Below are 15832 nucleotides of genomic sequence, written 5' to 3'. Positions count from 1 at the left end.
AATGTTACAACAACAATGTAACGCAGCGTCTCTTAAAGTATTGGTCGCGACGTAAATGTATAATTATTTCATTAATTACTGGAATTGATTTGGCCAAGTGCAACTGCGCAGTCGGTTCAGTGCGGATCAGCTGCGCCAGTGGAAGAGAGAGCGCGAGACAGCCGTGTGCTTCGCGGTTTACCGGATCTTGTTTTCTGCAGTTTTCTTGAAGATCCCTCCGCGACCCACTGCAGCGCTGCGGTTCAAACCACCGACTTGCTGTTCCTCACCACGGACAGGAAATGTTCTGACTGAGCACAATCGTCATGAAACGCAAATACAGTGATTACTTTTTGCCTCTTTCATACAGACTTTGAGATAACGAGGAGCGCCCACAATGTTCTTTTTTTCTGTGTGGGGAAGTGCTTAGTAATGAGTCTCTCAAAACAAACAAATGTAATAAAACGACACGTCCTGACCAAACATCCAAGCACTGCTGTACATAACGGTAAACCCAGGGAGTTCTTTCAGAACACTGGCAGAATGCTTCAAGAAACAGTGCTTCAAAAGTGGAACAGTAAGTCAACTAGCAAGGCATTGTCATTTTATAACAAGTGATGATAAGCATAAATAAGGGAGTACTATCTCTCATAGTAGTAGATGTGAGTTTCTCTTTCAACAATCCCCTGGCCTTTTAACGTTACACAGCTAATAGCTAACGCAAGCTAACTAGCTCCTGAAAGAGCAACCCTAAGAAACAGTACAGATGAAGATTAAAAATGATCAGGCCTACTGTACATTTTACTGTAGAAATGATTGTTGAAAACAAGTCTAGGTTGAAACTGTTGCTGTTACAGGTAATCATTTTTATTCTGAAGTGGAATAAACTGATTGATCACATCACACAGATGTAGACCAGAAAACACAAACAGTCCTAATGAGAGGTGTGTAGCTGGTTGAAGTTTTCAACAAGCATGTCTATTCTGGGCTGCTGATCTGCAGCAGGAAGCGGTCTCCAGCCTGACTGAGAAAGCAGTAGATGTTCAGATCCAGTTTGGCACCACATACCTATGCAAGTCAGGGTTCTCAAGTACAGAAACAGTGTCAATGCTCAGCATGACCTCAGTGTTGTACTGTCAAAACTGAGCCCAGTATAGACATGCTTGTTGAAAACTTCAACCGGCTACACACACACCTCTCATTAGGAATGTGTGTGTTTTCTGGTCTACATCTGTGTGATGTGATCAATCAGTTTATTCCAGTTCAGAATAAAACAAATATGTATTTTAACAGCAACAGTTCCAACCTAGACTTTCTATCCACAATAATTTATACAGTAAAATGTACAGTAGGCCTGATTATGTTTTGTCTATACTGTTACTTTGGGTTGCACGATCAAAAAGCCTGTGTGTGTTCTGTTATACATCTGTGTAACGTGATCAATCCGTTTATAACAGTTCAGAATTAAATTATTTATTGTATTTTAACAGCAACAGTTCCAATCGAGACAGGTATGTAAGAGTGTTTTTCATGGGGAAAAATAAACAAAAGATATCTATGGGTATTTCATTATTTGTTTTTGGCTATATTGCATTTTGTTTTTTTGACATAAGGGCAATGAAATGTACCGATATTTACGTATAGTTGCATATGTTTCTAAGCTTGGGTCCCAGGAAAACACAGAATCTCTCATTTGGGTCCCAGGCTGAAAAGGTTGAAGAACCCCTGATGTAACGGGTTTTATCAGATGTTTCAGTGCCAGACGGTCACTGTGTAACAGTTTCCAGCGGGGGGCACTGCTTTACCCAGCGCATGCGTGCTGTGTAACAGTTTCCAGCGGGGGGCACTGCTTTACCCAGCGCATGCGTGCTGCTTCATAGCGCATGTCACGGCTGAAGGTATTGTGTTTTTATTAGCTAGCTGGGTAGACCACCCTGTCCTTCCATTAACATCTAACTTATCTGGGCCTAAAGTCAAAACCATGGGGGACGAACAAGAGATCATGTGCAAACTAGAAAACATTATGGAAATACGGTAAGGATTGTTTTCTTCTTCAAAGAAACCACATCTGGTAAATCAGGTAGCAGGATGGCTCAGGAAAAGTGCAGCGAGAAGCTAATATTAGCGTCTTGGCTTTGTTATTGAGCTAGGAAGCTAGCTATATGTGGAGACAGCCTTGATCAAGGTTAGCCAGCAGTGGTGACCGTTCTATTGTTCTTGAAAGAACTGCAGATAAACTCTCGCTTTTGTTTTGCACAATTGCTTGCTAGTTATGTATTATGCATAACCAATCCAGCTGTTTGCATCAACAAAAATCCAGATGCGAAGTGCTTTGTCAGATTAGCGGCTAGCTGGCTACTTAGCTAGCTTTTTGTCATTAGCCAGGTAACGTTAGCTAATAATTTGCTAACCATGGTTGGTGGTCCGGGTCCCCCAATGCAAATTAGCACATTGTTGAATAGATGTGACGCTGATTAGCTTGGCATCAGTAGAAAAAAAGATGTCTAGACAATAATTACTCCAGTTATAAGAATGGCATGTCGTGCACGAATATGTCGGTTATGCATGCATTAGATTACTTATTTGCGTGACAAATATTCTCGCTCCTTATTTCATAAACGAATCTATTGAAACAGCAACACAATAATACACTATGATGTCTCGGGTTCTGGTCTTTCTTGAAAAAAAGTATTTTTATCTGAAGAGGCTAACCTGGTTAAATAAAGGAGAAACAGTAGAAGATGCCTTAGGGCAATTGGTTTCTGAAGCATGATTGAGGGATGTGAAGTTGAACTGACAGAATGTTGTCTTTGTGCCCTCTACCCTGTAATCACATTAATACTTGCAATTGTAAATAGTGCAGTGGTAGGTAACCACCTAATGCTGTAGAATTGGTAACTGGATCATCGGTAAGTAGCCCAGTGGTAGGTAACTACCTAATGCTGTAGAATTGGTAACTGGATCATCGGTAAGTAGCCCAGTGGTATGTAACTACTGAGTGGTGCAGCAGTCTAAGGCTCTGCATCTCAGTCCTAGAGGCGTCACTACAGACCCTGGATCAGCAGTCTAAGGCACTGCATCTTAGTGCTAGAGGTGATACTACAGACCCTGGTTCGATTCCAGGTTGTATCACAACTGGACGTGATTGGGAGTCCCATAGGGCAGCACACAATTGGCCCAGCGTCGTCCGGGTTAGGGTTTGGCCGGGGTAGGCAGTCATTGTAAATAAGAATTTGTTCTTAATTGACTTGCCTAGTTAAATAAAGGTAAAAAAATGACCGAATGTTGTATAATTGGTAACTAACTACTAGTGCATTTGTAAAGTATGTACTTTGTTACATTGGTAACAAGGGGTGTACAGTGATAACTAAGTAGGAATGTATTGGTTAAACTGTGTTTTCTATCATTTCAGGAATAAGACGGTACAGATGCAGAAGATCAAGTCTCGTCTGAAGTCAGAGTTTGAGTCCCTAGAGTCTGAGGAGAAACATCTGAAGGAATACAAACAGGAGATGGACCTCCTCCTGCAGGAGAAGATGGCCCATGTAGAGGAGCTACGACTCATACATGCTGATATCAACGTGGTGGGTAGAGCGAGAGCGAGAAAGAGTGTGTGTGAGAGACAGAAGCCACTATTTGACTTCTGAATGCACAAAATGATTTTAAAAAGTAACTCATGAAATTTGTTTTGTTATTTTGTTTGAAAAACAGACGTTTTAGGCTTAGTTATAGTGAAACCTCAATTCTGGTGTGTTCATTTTGACAGTTAGTTACAAAACATTAAAAACACCTTTCTAATATTGAGTTGCACCCCCTTGCCCTAAGAACAGCCTAAATTTGTCACGGCATGGACATAAGGTGTCGAAAGCATTACACAGGGATGCTGGCCATGTTGACGCCAATGCTTCCCACAGTTGTGTCAAGTTGGCTGGATGTCCTTTGGGTGGCGGACCATTCTTTATACACACGGGAAACTGTAGAGTGTGAAAAACCCAACAGCGTTGCAGTTCTTGACACAAACCGGTGCGCCTGGCACCTACTACCATACCCCGTTCAAAGACACAAATCTTTTGTCTTGCCCCTTCACCCTCTGAATGGCACACATATACAATCCATGTCTCAATTGTCTCAAGGTTAAAACATCCTTCTTTAACCTGTTTCCTCCCCTTGAAGTGGATTTGACAAGTGACATCAATAATAGCTTTCAACTGGTTTTACCTGGTCAGTCTACATCGTGGAAAGAGCGGGTGTCCATAATGTTTTGTAATTTGGTCTTTTAGTAGTATATCTAGCTCTTTTTGCCCCAGTGGTTCAACTCTACCATTGAAATTGTGATGTAGAGGCACCTGGAGAAGGTTCCTATACGTCACCTCAAGGGAGGGGTTCGGTATGAAATCCACTCCCTTCTAGATGTGCTGGGTGGTACCACCTTCTGGTTTCGTATAGAAACAAGCACCTTATTTGGCAATAATGTTGGTAAGTGGAGTGTGACATATTTTGCTTGACGCTTCCTTGACTAGACTACTGGCATTACACAAAATTCAAAAGGCAGTAAGGCACACAAATTCTACATTTTGGTTTACCGTTTCATGCACATCTATGTCAAATCAAATGTTATTAGTCACATGCGCCAAATACAACAGGTGTAGACCATACAGTGAAATGCTTACTGACAAGCTCCTAACCAACAATACAGTTTAAAAAATAGGAATAGGAATAAAAGGAACAAGTAATTAAAGAGCAGCAGTAAAATAACAATAGCGAGACTATATACAGTGGGGCAAAAAAGTATTTAGTCAGCCACCAATTGTGCAAGTTCTCCCACTTAAAAAGATGAGAGAGGCCTGTAATTTTCATCATAGGTACACGTCAACTATGACAGACAAAATGAGGGGGAAAAAAAAAAAATCGAGAAAATCACATTGTAGGATTTTTAATGAATTTATTTGCAAATTATGGTGGAAAATAAGTATTTGGTCACCTACAAACAAGCAAGATTCCTGGCTCTCACAGACCTGTAACTTCTTCTTTAAGAGGCTCCTCTGTCCTCCACTCGTTACCTGTATTAATGGCACCTGTTTGAACTTGTTATCAGTATAAAAGACACCTGTCCACAACCTCAAACAGTCACACTCCAAACTCCACTATGGCCAAGACCAAAGAGCTGTCAAAGGACGCCAGAAACAAAATTGTAGACCTGCACCAGGCTGGGAAGACTGAATCTGCAATAGGTAAGCAGCTTGGTTTGAAGAAATCAACTGTAGGAGCAATTATTAGGAAATGGAAGACATACAAGACCACTGATAATCTCCCTCGATCTGGGGCTCCACGCAAGATCTCACCCCGTGGGGTCAAAATGATCACAAGAACGGTGAGCAAAAATCCCAGAACCACACAGGGGGACCTAGTGAATGACCTGCAGAGAGCTGGGACCAAAGTAACAAAGCCTACCATCAGTAACACACTACGCCGCCAGGGACTCAAATCCTGCAGTGCCAGACGTGTCCCCCTGCTTAAGCCAGTACATGTCCAGGCCCGTCTGAAGTTTGCTAGAGAGCATTTGGATAATCCAGAAGAGGATTGGGAGAATGTCATATGGTCAGATGAAACCAAAATATAACTTTTTGGTATAAACTCAACTCGTCGTGTTTGGAGGACAAAGAATGCTGAGTTGCATCCAAAGAACACCATACCTACTGTGAAGCATGGGGCTGGAAACATCATGCTTTGGGGCTGTTTTTCTGCAAAGGGACCAGGACGACTGATCCGTGTAAAGGAAAGAATGAATGGGGCCATGTATCGTGAAATTTTGAGTGAAAACCTCCTTCCATCAGCAAGGGCATTGAAGATGAAACGTGGCTGGGTCTTTCAGCATGACAAAAACACCGCCCGGGCAACGAAGGAGTGGCTTCGTAAGAAGCATTTCAAGGTCCTGGAGTGACCTAGCCAGTCTCCAGATCTCAACCCCATAGAAAATCTTTGGAGGGAGTTGAAAGTCCGTGTTGCCCAGCGACAGCCCCAAAACATCACTGCTCTAGAGGAGATCTGCATGGAGGAATGGGCCAAAATACCAGCAACAGTGTGTGAAAACCTTGTGAAGACTTACAGAAAACGTTTGACCTGTGTCATTGCCAACAAAGGGTATATAACAAAGTATTGAGAAACTTTTGTTATTTACCAAATACTTATTTTCCACCATAATTTGCAAATAAATTCATAAAAAATCCTACAATGTGATTTTCTGGATTTTTTTTCTCATTTTGTCTGTCATAGTTGAAGTGTACTTATGATGAAAATTACAGGCCTCTCTCATCTTTTTAAGTGGGAGAACTTGCACAATTGGTGGCTGACTAAATACTTTTTTGCCCCACTGTACAGGGGGTACCGGTGCAGTCTATGTGGAGACTATATACAGGGGGTACTGGTACAGAGTCAATGTGGAGACTATATACAGGGGGTAACGGTACAGAGTCAATGTGGAGACTATATACAGGGGGTACCGGTACAGAGTCAATGTGGAGACTATATACAGGGGGTACCGGTACAGAGTCAATGTGGAGACTATATACAGGGGGTAACGGTACAGAGTCAATGTGGAGACTATATACAGGGGGTACTGGTACAGTCAGTGGAGACTATGTTACAGGGGGTACAGAGTCAATGTGGAGACTATATACAGGGGGTACCGGTACAGAGTCAATGTGGAGGCTATAAACAGGGGGTAACGGTACAGAGTCAATGTGGAGGCTATAAACAGGGGGTAACGGTACAGAGTCAATGTGGAGGCTATATACAGGGGGTAACGGTACAGAGTCAATGTGGAGGCTATATACAGGGGGTACCGGTACAGAGTCAATGTGAGGGGGCTATATACAGGGGGTATCGGTACAGAGTCAATGTGGAGGCTATATACAGGGGGTACCGGTACAGAGTCAATGTGGAGGCTATATACAGGGGGTAACGGTACAGAGTCAATGTGGAGGCTATATACAGGGGGTACCGGTACAGAGTCAATATACAGGGGGTAACGGTACAGAGTCAATGTGGAGGCTATATACAGGGGGTACCGGTACAGAGTCAATGTGAGTGGGCTATATACAGGGGGTATCGGTACAGAGTCAATGTGGAGGCTATATACAGGGGGTACCGGTACAGAGTCAATGTGGAGACTATATACAGGGGGTACCGGTACAGAGTCAATGTGGAGACTATATACAGGGGGTAACGGTACAGAGTCAATGTGGAGACTATATACAGGGGGGTACCGGTACAGAGTCAATGTGGAGACTATATACAGGGGGTACCGGTACAGAGTCAATGTGGAGACTATATACAGGGGGTACCGGTACAGAGTCAATGTGGAGACTATATACAGGGGGTACTGGTACAGTCAGTGGAGACTATGTTACAGGGGGTACAGAGTCAATGTGGAGACTATATACAGGGGGTACCGGTACAGAGTCAATGTGGAGACTATATACAGGGGGTACCGGTACAGAGTCAATGTGGAGACTATATACAGGGGGTACCGGTACAGAGTCAATGTGGAGACTATATACAGGGGGTACCGGTACAGAGTCAATGTGGAGACTATATACAGGGGGTACCGGTACAGAGTCAATGTGGAGACTATATACAGGGGGTACCGGTACAGAGTCAATGTGGAGACTATATACAGGGGGTACCGGTACAGAGTCAATGTGGAGACTATATACAGGGGGTAACGGTACAGAGTCAATGTGGAGACTATATACAGGGGGTACTGGTACAGTCAGTGGAGACTATGTTACAGGGGGTACAGAGTCAATGTGGAGACTATATACAGGGGGTACCGGTACAGAGTCAATGTGGAGACTATATACAGGGGGTACCGGTACAGAGTCAATGTGGAGACTATATACAGGGGGTACCGGTACAGAGTCAATGTGGAGACTATATACAGGGGGTACCGGTACAGAGTCAATGTGGAGACTATATACAGGGGGTACCGGTACAGAGTCAATGTGGAGACTATATACAGGGGGTACCGGTACAGAGTCAATGTGGAGACTATATACAGGGGGTACCGGTACAGAGTCAATGTGGAGACTATATACAGGGGGTACTGGTACAGTCAGTGGAGACTATGTTACAGGGGGTACAGAGTCAATGTGGAGACTATATACAGGGGGTACAGAGTCAATGTGGAGACTATATACAGGGGGTACCGGTACAGAGTCAATGTGGAGACTATATACAGGGGGTACCGGTACAGAGTCAATGTGGAGACTATATACAGGGGGTACCGGTACAGAGTCAATGTGGAGACTATATACAGGGGGTACCGGTACAGAGTCAATGTGGAGACTATATACAGGGGGTACCGGTACAGAGTCAATGTGGAGACTATATACAGGGGGTACCGGTACAGAGTCAATGTGGAGACTATATACAGGGGGTACCGGTACAGAGTCAATGTGGAGGCTATATACAGGGGGTACCGGTACAGAGTCAATGTGGAGAATATATACAGCGGGTACCGGTACAGAGTCAATGTGGAGACTATATACAGGGGGTACCGGTACAGAGTCAATGTGGAGACTATATACAGGGGGTACCGGTACAGAGTCAAAGCGGCGGCACCGGTTAGTCTCTCTCCCCTTCTCTCTGTTGTTTTTGGAAGAAAGCTAAATGTAGTCCAGGAGTATACATTTAATTCGTAGCTACATCCATTTTAACAAGAACTAGAGGACAATGGTGGTCAGAGCAACATTTTTTTTTGTTTTTACAATATTCATCCCGTGCCCACACACTCCTAATTCTTCTAAAAAGTGAAAGCATACCTGTGAGAGGGGTCGCCCTGGTAGTAGTTGTATGTTGTTATACAGTATCCAAGACCAGTCTGTGAGTTAATTTGACATTGGGGAAAAAGAGCTACAGTGTAAATACTGCAATGCGGGTTGGATTGAATTGAGCCACTAATCTTCATTTTCAAGGTGATAATTGCGCTTCTCTCCCCAACAACACCTTATTTCAACAATATATTTTGCGCCCAATGGGGAATTCAAATGTACACCTCAAGTGGTACTAGATGTCAGGAACTCTGCCACCCACAACTTCTCACCTGAATGCATTTTTTAAAGGTGAAGGGGTTGAGTTACCCTTTAATAGTTAATGTATTTCTCTCCTTCTCCTCCCCAGATGGAGAGCACTATAAAGCAGTCAGAGAACGACCTGAACAAGCTGTTGGAGACGACGCGGAGGCTCCATGACGAGTACAAACCCCTGAAGGAACATGTAGACGCCCTGAGGATGACCCTGGGCCTTCACAGACTGCCCAACCTCAACGAAGAGGAGGAGAAACTCTCTCTGGAGTCAGTACACATTATATACACACACACTCACACACACATCAACTGTTCTCTGTGCTATCTTCTATCTCTGTCGCCATAGTTACTTTGAGAAGCAGAAGGCTGAGTGGCAGAAGGAGCCTCATGAGCCCACCATCCCAGAATCCCTTGCAGCAGCGGCTGCCGCGGCCCAACAGCTCCAGGTCTCCCGGAAACAAGATGCTCGCCAGACTGCCACCTTCAGACAACAGCCTCCTCCCATGAAGGTACACAGTACACACCCTCCTATGAAGGTACACACATACACACTCCTCTCCCGTCTGTGTACCAACACAATAATGACACTGTACTGACGTCTGTGTGTCTACATAGTAATAACACACTAACATCTCTGTTCTCTCTGTCCTCTCTCCAGGCCTGTCTGTCATGCCACCAACAGATCCATCGTAACGCTCCTATCTGTCCACTGTGTAAGGCCAAAAGTCGCTCCCGCAACCCCAAGAAACCTAAGAGGAAGCCTGACGAGTAGACACACACTCCTACTACCACCTCATATTGCTAAATTTCACATCTGGAATTCAGTAATACATGTCATAACCTTTCCCCATGCCATGGAACCTACATTTAGTGTAATCGTCATTATCCTAAGTGTTTTCTTTTTAACAGTGCTTGAGTGTTGAAATGTAATTGTTAACTTTAAGGTTTAATAGAACCTAACCATGTTATATGCAATAATTCACAATATTATACTGTAACTGTACCCATGTTGTGATTGGTTCTGGCATTACATGTAAAACATACTGCATTTACTTGTTACTCTGTATTTAACATGTTTGCATTGCATGAACACTTTCCATGGCTGAACTATAATGACTGTGCTGTAACGGTTTGCGATGATATGAAAGTGGGTTCATTGTTGGAGTGTATAACCCAGGAAGTTGTTCTAATGTTTACTGAAGGCATAATGGACGGTCAAGGACTGAGAAAACCATGACGCTTATTTGCTTTTAACAGTGTTGTATGTGAAACTTGAAGACAAAAATAAAGTGTATTTTGTACTGCAGTGTATTTTCTTTTATACTTTAAGATGAATCTCATTATACACATGATCAATGACAAGCAGTGAAAGTCACAGGCTGAGTCACACAGGGCTCTGATGAGAAGTAGTGCAGTACATAGGGAATATTTCAGATATGTCCACATGGTGATAGTGCCAGTATGAAGGTACAGTTCTTGTACTGCTGTCAGGTTAACATTCTGGGCCTTCAGGATGACATTGCGTTGGCAGGGTACATCCAGATTCCTGTTCTGTCTCCAAGGTAACCCCAAGTTGCTGTCTTCCTCTGGGCTGCAGTTGTTCCCAGATCCTGCTGGGGGAGGCTCCTCAGCAGCTCACCCAACAAACATACTGGGAAAATCTCATTTGCATTCTCCTGGCGTCCTCTTTCCCTGTCTCATGAAAACCCATTGGATGAGAAAGATACAGGTACCTCCTCCAATGGGCTTAGAGGCGGCGGTGAGAGGAGCGTCCTACAACACTGATTAATATTCTGTTCTCATAAGATGTGGTGTTCTTGGGACTGTTTGCCATTCAAAGGGCCTTTTAAGTGACCAGGAACATAAGGACAGAACTATAATAACATGGCAGCAGCTACAGGACCTAAACAGAGAACAGATACAGTGAGCAGTCTAAAGTACTGTGTGTGTTGTACCCTGTTTCACCCTGTTGCAGTGGTGTGTGTTGTGTTTTGTTGCAGTGGTGTGTGTTGTGTTCTGTTGCAGTGGTGTGTGTTGTGTTCTGTTGCAGTGGTGTGTGTTTCACCCTGTTGCAGAGGTGTGTGTTGTACCCTGTTTCACCCAGTTGCAGAGGTGTGTGTTGTGTTGTACCTATTGCAGAGGTGTGTGTTGTGTTGTACATGTTGCAGAGGTGTGTGTTGTGTTGTGTTCTGTTGCAGAGGTGTGTGTTGTGTTCTGTTGCAGAGGTGTGTGTTGTGTTCTGTTGCAGAGGTGTGTGTTGTGTTCTGTTGCAGAGGTGTGTGTTGTGTTGTGTTCTGTTGCAGAGGTGTGTGTTGTGTTGTGTTCTGTTGCAGTGGTGTGTGTGTTGTGTTGTACCTGTTGCAGAGGTGTGTGTGTTGTGTTCTGTTGCAGTGGTGTGTGTTGTGTTCTGTTGCAGTGGTGTGTGTTGTGTTCTGTTGCAGAGGTGTGTGTGTTGTGTTCTGTTGCAGAGGTGTGTGTTGTGTTGTACCTGTTGCAGAGGTGTGTGTGTTGTGCCCTGTTACAGGTGTGTGTGTTGTACCCTGTTGTAGAGGTGTGTGTGTAGTTTATCCTCCAGTGTGTTAGTGTCTAGTTGAGTAGTCTTCCTCCTGATGAAGGTGTTCAGGGACAAAGCTGCCTGCTGCTGCACACACACTCCACACACTGATGGGTCATGCAGCTCCGTGTCCATTGCCTGTTAATTAACACACACACACACACACACACACACACACACACACACACACACACACACACACACACACACACACACAGTGTGTCAGTAAATGACACAGCCAGTAGGGACATGCAGCTCAAAAGATATAGACGTTATGTGAAGAGAAATATTATTTTACCCATCTCATCTGTGAATGTCTGGGGCTTCAGGGCAGAGATGAGCTGTAGGGGGACCAGCTGGGTCCCAGTCTGGGGCTTCAGGGCAGAGATGAGCTGTAGGGGGACCAGCTGGGTCCCAGTCTGGGGCTTCAGGGCAGAGATGAGCTGTAGGGGGACCAGCTGGGTCCCAGTCTGGGGCTTCAGGGCAGAGATGAGCTGTTGGGGGACCAGCTGGGTCCCAGTCTGGGGCTTCAGGGCAGAGATGAGCTGTTGGGGGACCAGCTGGGTCCCAGTCTGGGGCTTCAGGGCAGAGATGAGCTGTAGGGGGACCAGCTGGGTCCCAGTCTGGGGCTTCAGGGCTGAGATGAGCTGTAGGGGGACCAGCTGGGTCCCAGTCTGGGGCTTCAGGGCAGAGATGAGCTGTTGGGGGACCAGCTGGGTCCCAGTCTGGAGCTTCAGGGCTGAGATGAGCTGTAGGGGGACCAGCTGGGTCCCAGTCTGGGGCTTCAGGGCTGAGATGAGCTGTAGGGGGACCAGCTGGGTCCCAGTCTGGGGCTTCAGGGCTGAGATGAGCTGTAGGGGGACCAGCTGGGTCCCAGTCTGGGGCTTCAGGGCTGAGATGAGCTGTAGGGGGACCAGCTGGGTCCCAGTCTGGGGCTTCAGGGCTGAGATGAGCTGTATGGGGACCAGCTGGGTCCCAGTCTGGGGCTTCAGGGCTGAGATGAGCTGTTGGGGGACCAGCTGGGTCCCAGTCTGGGGCTTCAGGGCTGAGATGAGCTGTAGGGGGACCAGCTGGGTCCCAGTCTGGGGCTTCAGGGCTGAGATGAGCTGTAGGGGGACCAGCTGGGTCCCAGTCTGGGCAGCAGGGTTGATCCTTTCCTTGCAGGGTCCAGACACTCACTGCCTCTGCTGCCTACCCCTCTGCAGCCCTTTCTCCTGTCTCTCCCTCTGTCCTTTAGGATTGGGGGCTTCCCCTCTCCTCTCTTGGATGTTCTCTGTGTACTTGTATGACCATCCTCCTCCACGTCTCACTCTGCAACCCCTACCTCCCCCTCCCTCGGAGGGCTGCTCTTTCCCCCTCTCCTCCTGCCTCTCCTCTCACTCGCTGCTGTAGTTTCTGTGTTCTGTGTACTTATATGACCATCCTCCTCCATGTCTCACTCTGCAACTTCTGCCTCCCCCTCCCTTGGAGGGCTGGTCTTTCCCCCTCTCTCCTCCTGGCTCTCTCTCATTTCCCTATCCTGCAGTTTCTGGGTTCAGCTGATTGTTGACCTGTGTTATCATTCTCCAGAAGTAGCTCTCCAGTGCCTCGCTAGTAAAAAAAAAGGCCCTTTTCATGCTGCAGGAAATACCACTTCCAGTCTAAGGAACAACTCCCGCCAACATGGCGCCGCGTGTTTACAAGGTCGCTAATAACTTATTTTAGTAAAAAAAACGGATATTTTTATTTTATAAAAGAAATGGGTGCACAGGCTCAATGGACTAAACTTACCCTTATATGAGGAATAAGGTATTGTGATAGAGCACTGAAAATAGTGTTTTGAAACAGACCCCAAATCATTTCCCCCTGCCAGGAAAAATATCCATAAAAATGATATCTGTACCATGTCAGACCTGCTGAAATGGAAGAAAACAGTACACAGTTTGGACATAAGAGAATCAAATGTAGCGGTTCCACAAGTCTTATACACACGGCCAGCCCACTACCAGAGCACATCCCGACCCACCTAGAGAACAAAACAACGATGCCAGAGAATCACTGCAAAGGAGAAATTATATTCCAAGCAAGACGATGGCCACACATTTTTCAAATCAGACACTTACACATACCAAAAACAAGCATGTTCCATAACCAAGCAAACAAAAAAACAAGGCATTGAGAAAGGATGTAAACAACACAGTCAATGGCGGGTGTTCCGCAGAGTGCCAGTCAGTCATCAATGGAACCTGTATTTGCGTGCGGGTTTGATGCTGACGTAAGTCTTCTTCACCTCCTCCGTCTCCTCTTTCTTCACCAGTTGGTACCGCTCCCCTTTTGTGGTCACCACCTGGTTGCTGTGGTAACGCACCAGTTTTTTAGGGGCATCTTTAGGTGCAACAGGCCTGTGTGTTTTCTTATCTTCCTCCCTGTCCACTAGCATGTACTTCTCCAGGATGCTCTCTTTCATCTTCTGCTCTGCCTGAGGGGAAGCCATCTTCCCATGGTTTACGTTTAGAGGTGTGTGGCTGAGCTGGATGTCTCCTTCGATGATGAGGCGGACAGCCTCCTCCATGTCACCTTTAGCAATGGACAAGGCACTCCTGGCCTCTGATAGTCTGCACTTGGGGAACATCTCCAGAAGGAGCGGCTCCTGGGCCTCCCACTCAGAGAATGGCACCTTGGCGGTGGCCCCCTCAGTCTGTGTAGTAAGGCAGTGCATCTCTCTCACAGGAGAGCCAGTGGAGGTAGCGCCTACTGTCAGTGGGACCTCCATTCTAGCCTTTGGCACACTATTTTCTGAACTCCGGGCTGTGGCTAGTTTTGAAGCCAGGCTGAACATCATATCACAAACGTTAACACTGTCAATTTCAGCAAAGCCAGGAATGTAGGCCTCCAGCATTTCTACAAAGACCTCCACGTCAAAGTTCTCCTCCACGCTCTCCTGAGATCCCAGATCCTCCAGGACTCCAGTGATGTAGGGAAGCAACACATCATCCAGGGAACTCAGGTCTGCTTCGGGAATGCATGTCTGGATGAACTCCTGCAGGGTATCGTGGATTATCTTGTGAAGGTCCATAATGGGCTCAAAACCTGTTAACAAAAAAACAATACCAAATTCAGATTGATTCAAATGTGACGACAGAAATAAACGGGATTGCGAATTATGCCGCCTTTAACCGAACTATACGTTATCACGAATCATTACGAGTTGATGATAGCTAGCTAGAAGTAAACAAAACGAAAACAAAATGAATCGTACCGGCGACCGCTGACTGTGAAGCAGGCAAGAATGGCTAACGTAACTTCAGGTTTTCAAAGGTTGACCAAACCGAAATAATATCAAAGAAAGTGGACACTATGATATATTATTTTCAGGATTTTATGATCTATTGAAGGACAACAATCACGTAATCAGAAGAGATGACGAGAATCGGATTGACGTTAACTATCTTTAGTCGCTAAACTGGCTAGCTACAATAGCAGAACAAAAAGCTAGCAAGCCTAAACGAATATCGTTGTAGTAAAGTGCAACAAAAACTACGACGTGCAAATACAAATCTAACCTTAAAACGTGCAAGAAATAAAATGTTGTTCCAATTGTGTATCTACAAACTGTGTGAATAATTAGCCAGCTAAGAGATTAGAAAGACTGCTAGCAACTCAAATGTTTACACACGAATAACTACAATAGAACCATTTCCCAGCGAGTTCAGCGCTGTCAACAATCATTCCTTACCGCCACCTATAGAACTGGAGTGGGATTAGATCATGAAAAGGATCATAAAAGAAAAAATAACATTACTTTAAACTAAACCTTCATTTGTTCGCTTATATGTCACATTACTCCATTATATGTAAAAATATAACCTACACGTGTATTTTCCTACGACACTGACTTTGCTGATCACTACTTTATTCAGGAAAAGTGTAATTAAGACTGAAGTGGTTGTCTCACCAAGCCATTTTAAAATGAATGCACTTATTGCAGAGCGTCTGCTAAATGACAGAAATGTAAATGTAGCCAAGGCCTGTCTGTCATGCCACCAACAGATCCATCATAACGCTCCCATCTGTCCACTGTGTAAGGTCAAGAGTCTCTCCCGCAAGAATCCCAAGATGAAGCCTGACGAGAGTGCACACTCACACTCTCCAACTACCACCTCATATTGATACATTTCATCGCTGGAATTCAGTAATACATGTCTTTATAACCTTCTCCATGCCATGGAACCTA

General features: G+C 45.2%; 3 protein-coding genes across 7 annotated transcripts; 1 reads left to right on the top strand and 2 right to left on the bottom strand.

Moving 5' to 3' along the window:
- The first annotated feature begins 1804 nt into the window (after window positions 1-1804).
- On the top strand, window positions 1805-15783 carry hc127 (Hepatocellular carcinoma-associated antigen 127). 4 transcript variants are annotated; one of them, XM_045717695.1, is made up of 5 exons: window positions 1805-2013; window positions 3392-3563; window positions 9160-9332; window positions 9412-9574; window positions 15625-15783. In XM_045717695.1, exons 1-5 carry the CDS (start codon window positions 1961-1963, stop codon window positions 15766-15768), a joined length of 705 nt encoding a protein of 234 aa, XP_045573651.1. In that variant the 5' UTR covers window positions 1805-1960; the 3' UTR covers window positions 15769-15783.
- Window positions 11490-13051, bottom strand: LOC106604264 (actin cytoskeleton-regulatory complex protein SLA1). The gene is made up of 3 exons (XM_014198749.2): window positions 13030-13051; window positions 11918-12793; window positions 11490-11757 (listed from the first exon to the last, which is right to left on the bottom strand). Exons 1-3 carry the CDS (start codon window positions 13049-13051, stop codon window positions 11735-11737), a joined length of 921 nt encoding a protein of 306 aa, XP_014054224.2. The 3' UTR covers window positions 11490-11734.
- Window positions 13654-15295, bottom strand: cuedc2 (CUE domain containing 2). 2 transcript variants are annotated; one of them, XM_014198754.2, is made up of 2 exons: window positions 15162-15295; window positions 13654-14688 (listed from the first exon to the last, which is right to left on the bottom strand). In XM_014198754.2, the coding sequence occupies exon 2, from the start codon at window positions 14672-14674 to the stop codon at window positions 13835-13837; it is 840 nt and encodes a 279-aa protein (XP_014054229.1). In that variant the 5' UTR covers window positions 14675-14688; window positions 15162-15295; the 3' UTR covers window positions 13654-13834. The 2 variants fall into 2 exon arrangements, with proteins under 2 accessions (XP_014054229.1, XP_014054228.1); XM_014198753.2 differs by having other exon boundaries at window positions 14858-15284.
- Window positions 15784-15832: the final 49 nt, after the last annotated feature.

Source organism: Salmo salar, chromosome ssa05 (genome assembly GCF_905237065.1).
Source record: "Salmo salar chromosome ssa05, Ssal_v3.1, whole genome shotgun sequence".
NCBI classification, from domain to species: domain Eukaryota; kingdom Metazoa; phylum Chordata; class Actinopteri; order Salmoniformes; family Salmonidae; genus Salmo; species Salmo salar.
Note: the sequence above shows the minus strand (reverse complement) of the source record. Positions and strands in the feature narration are given on the sequence as shown.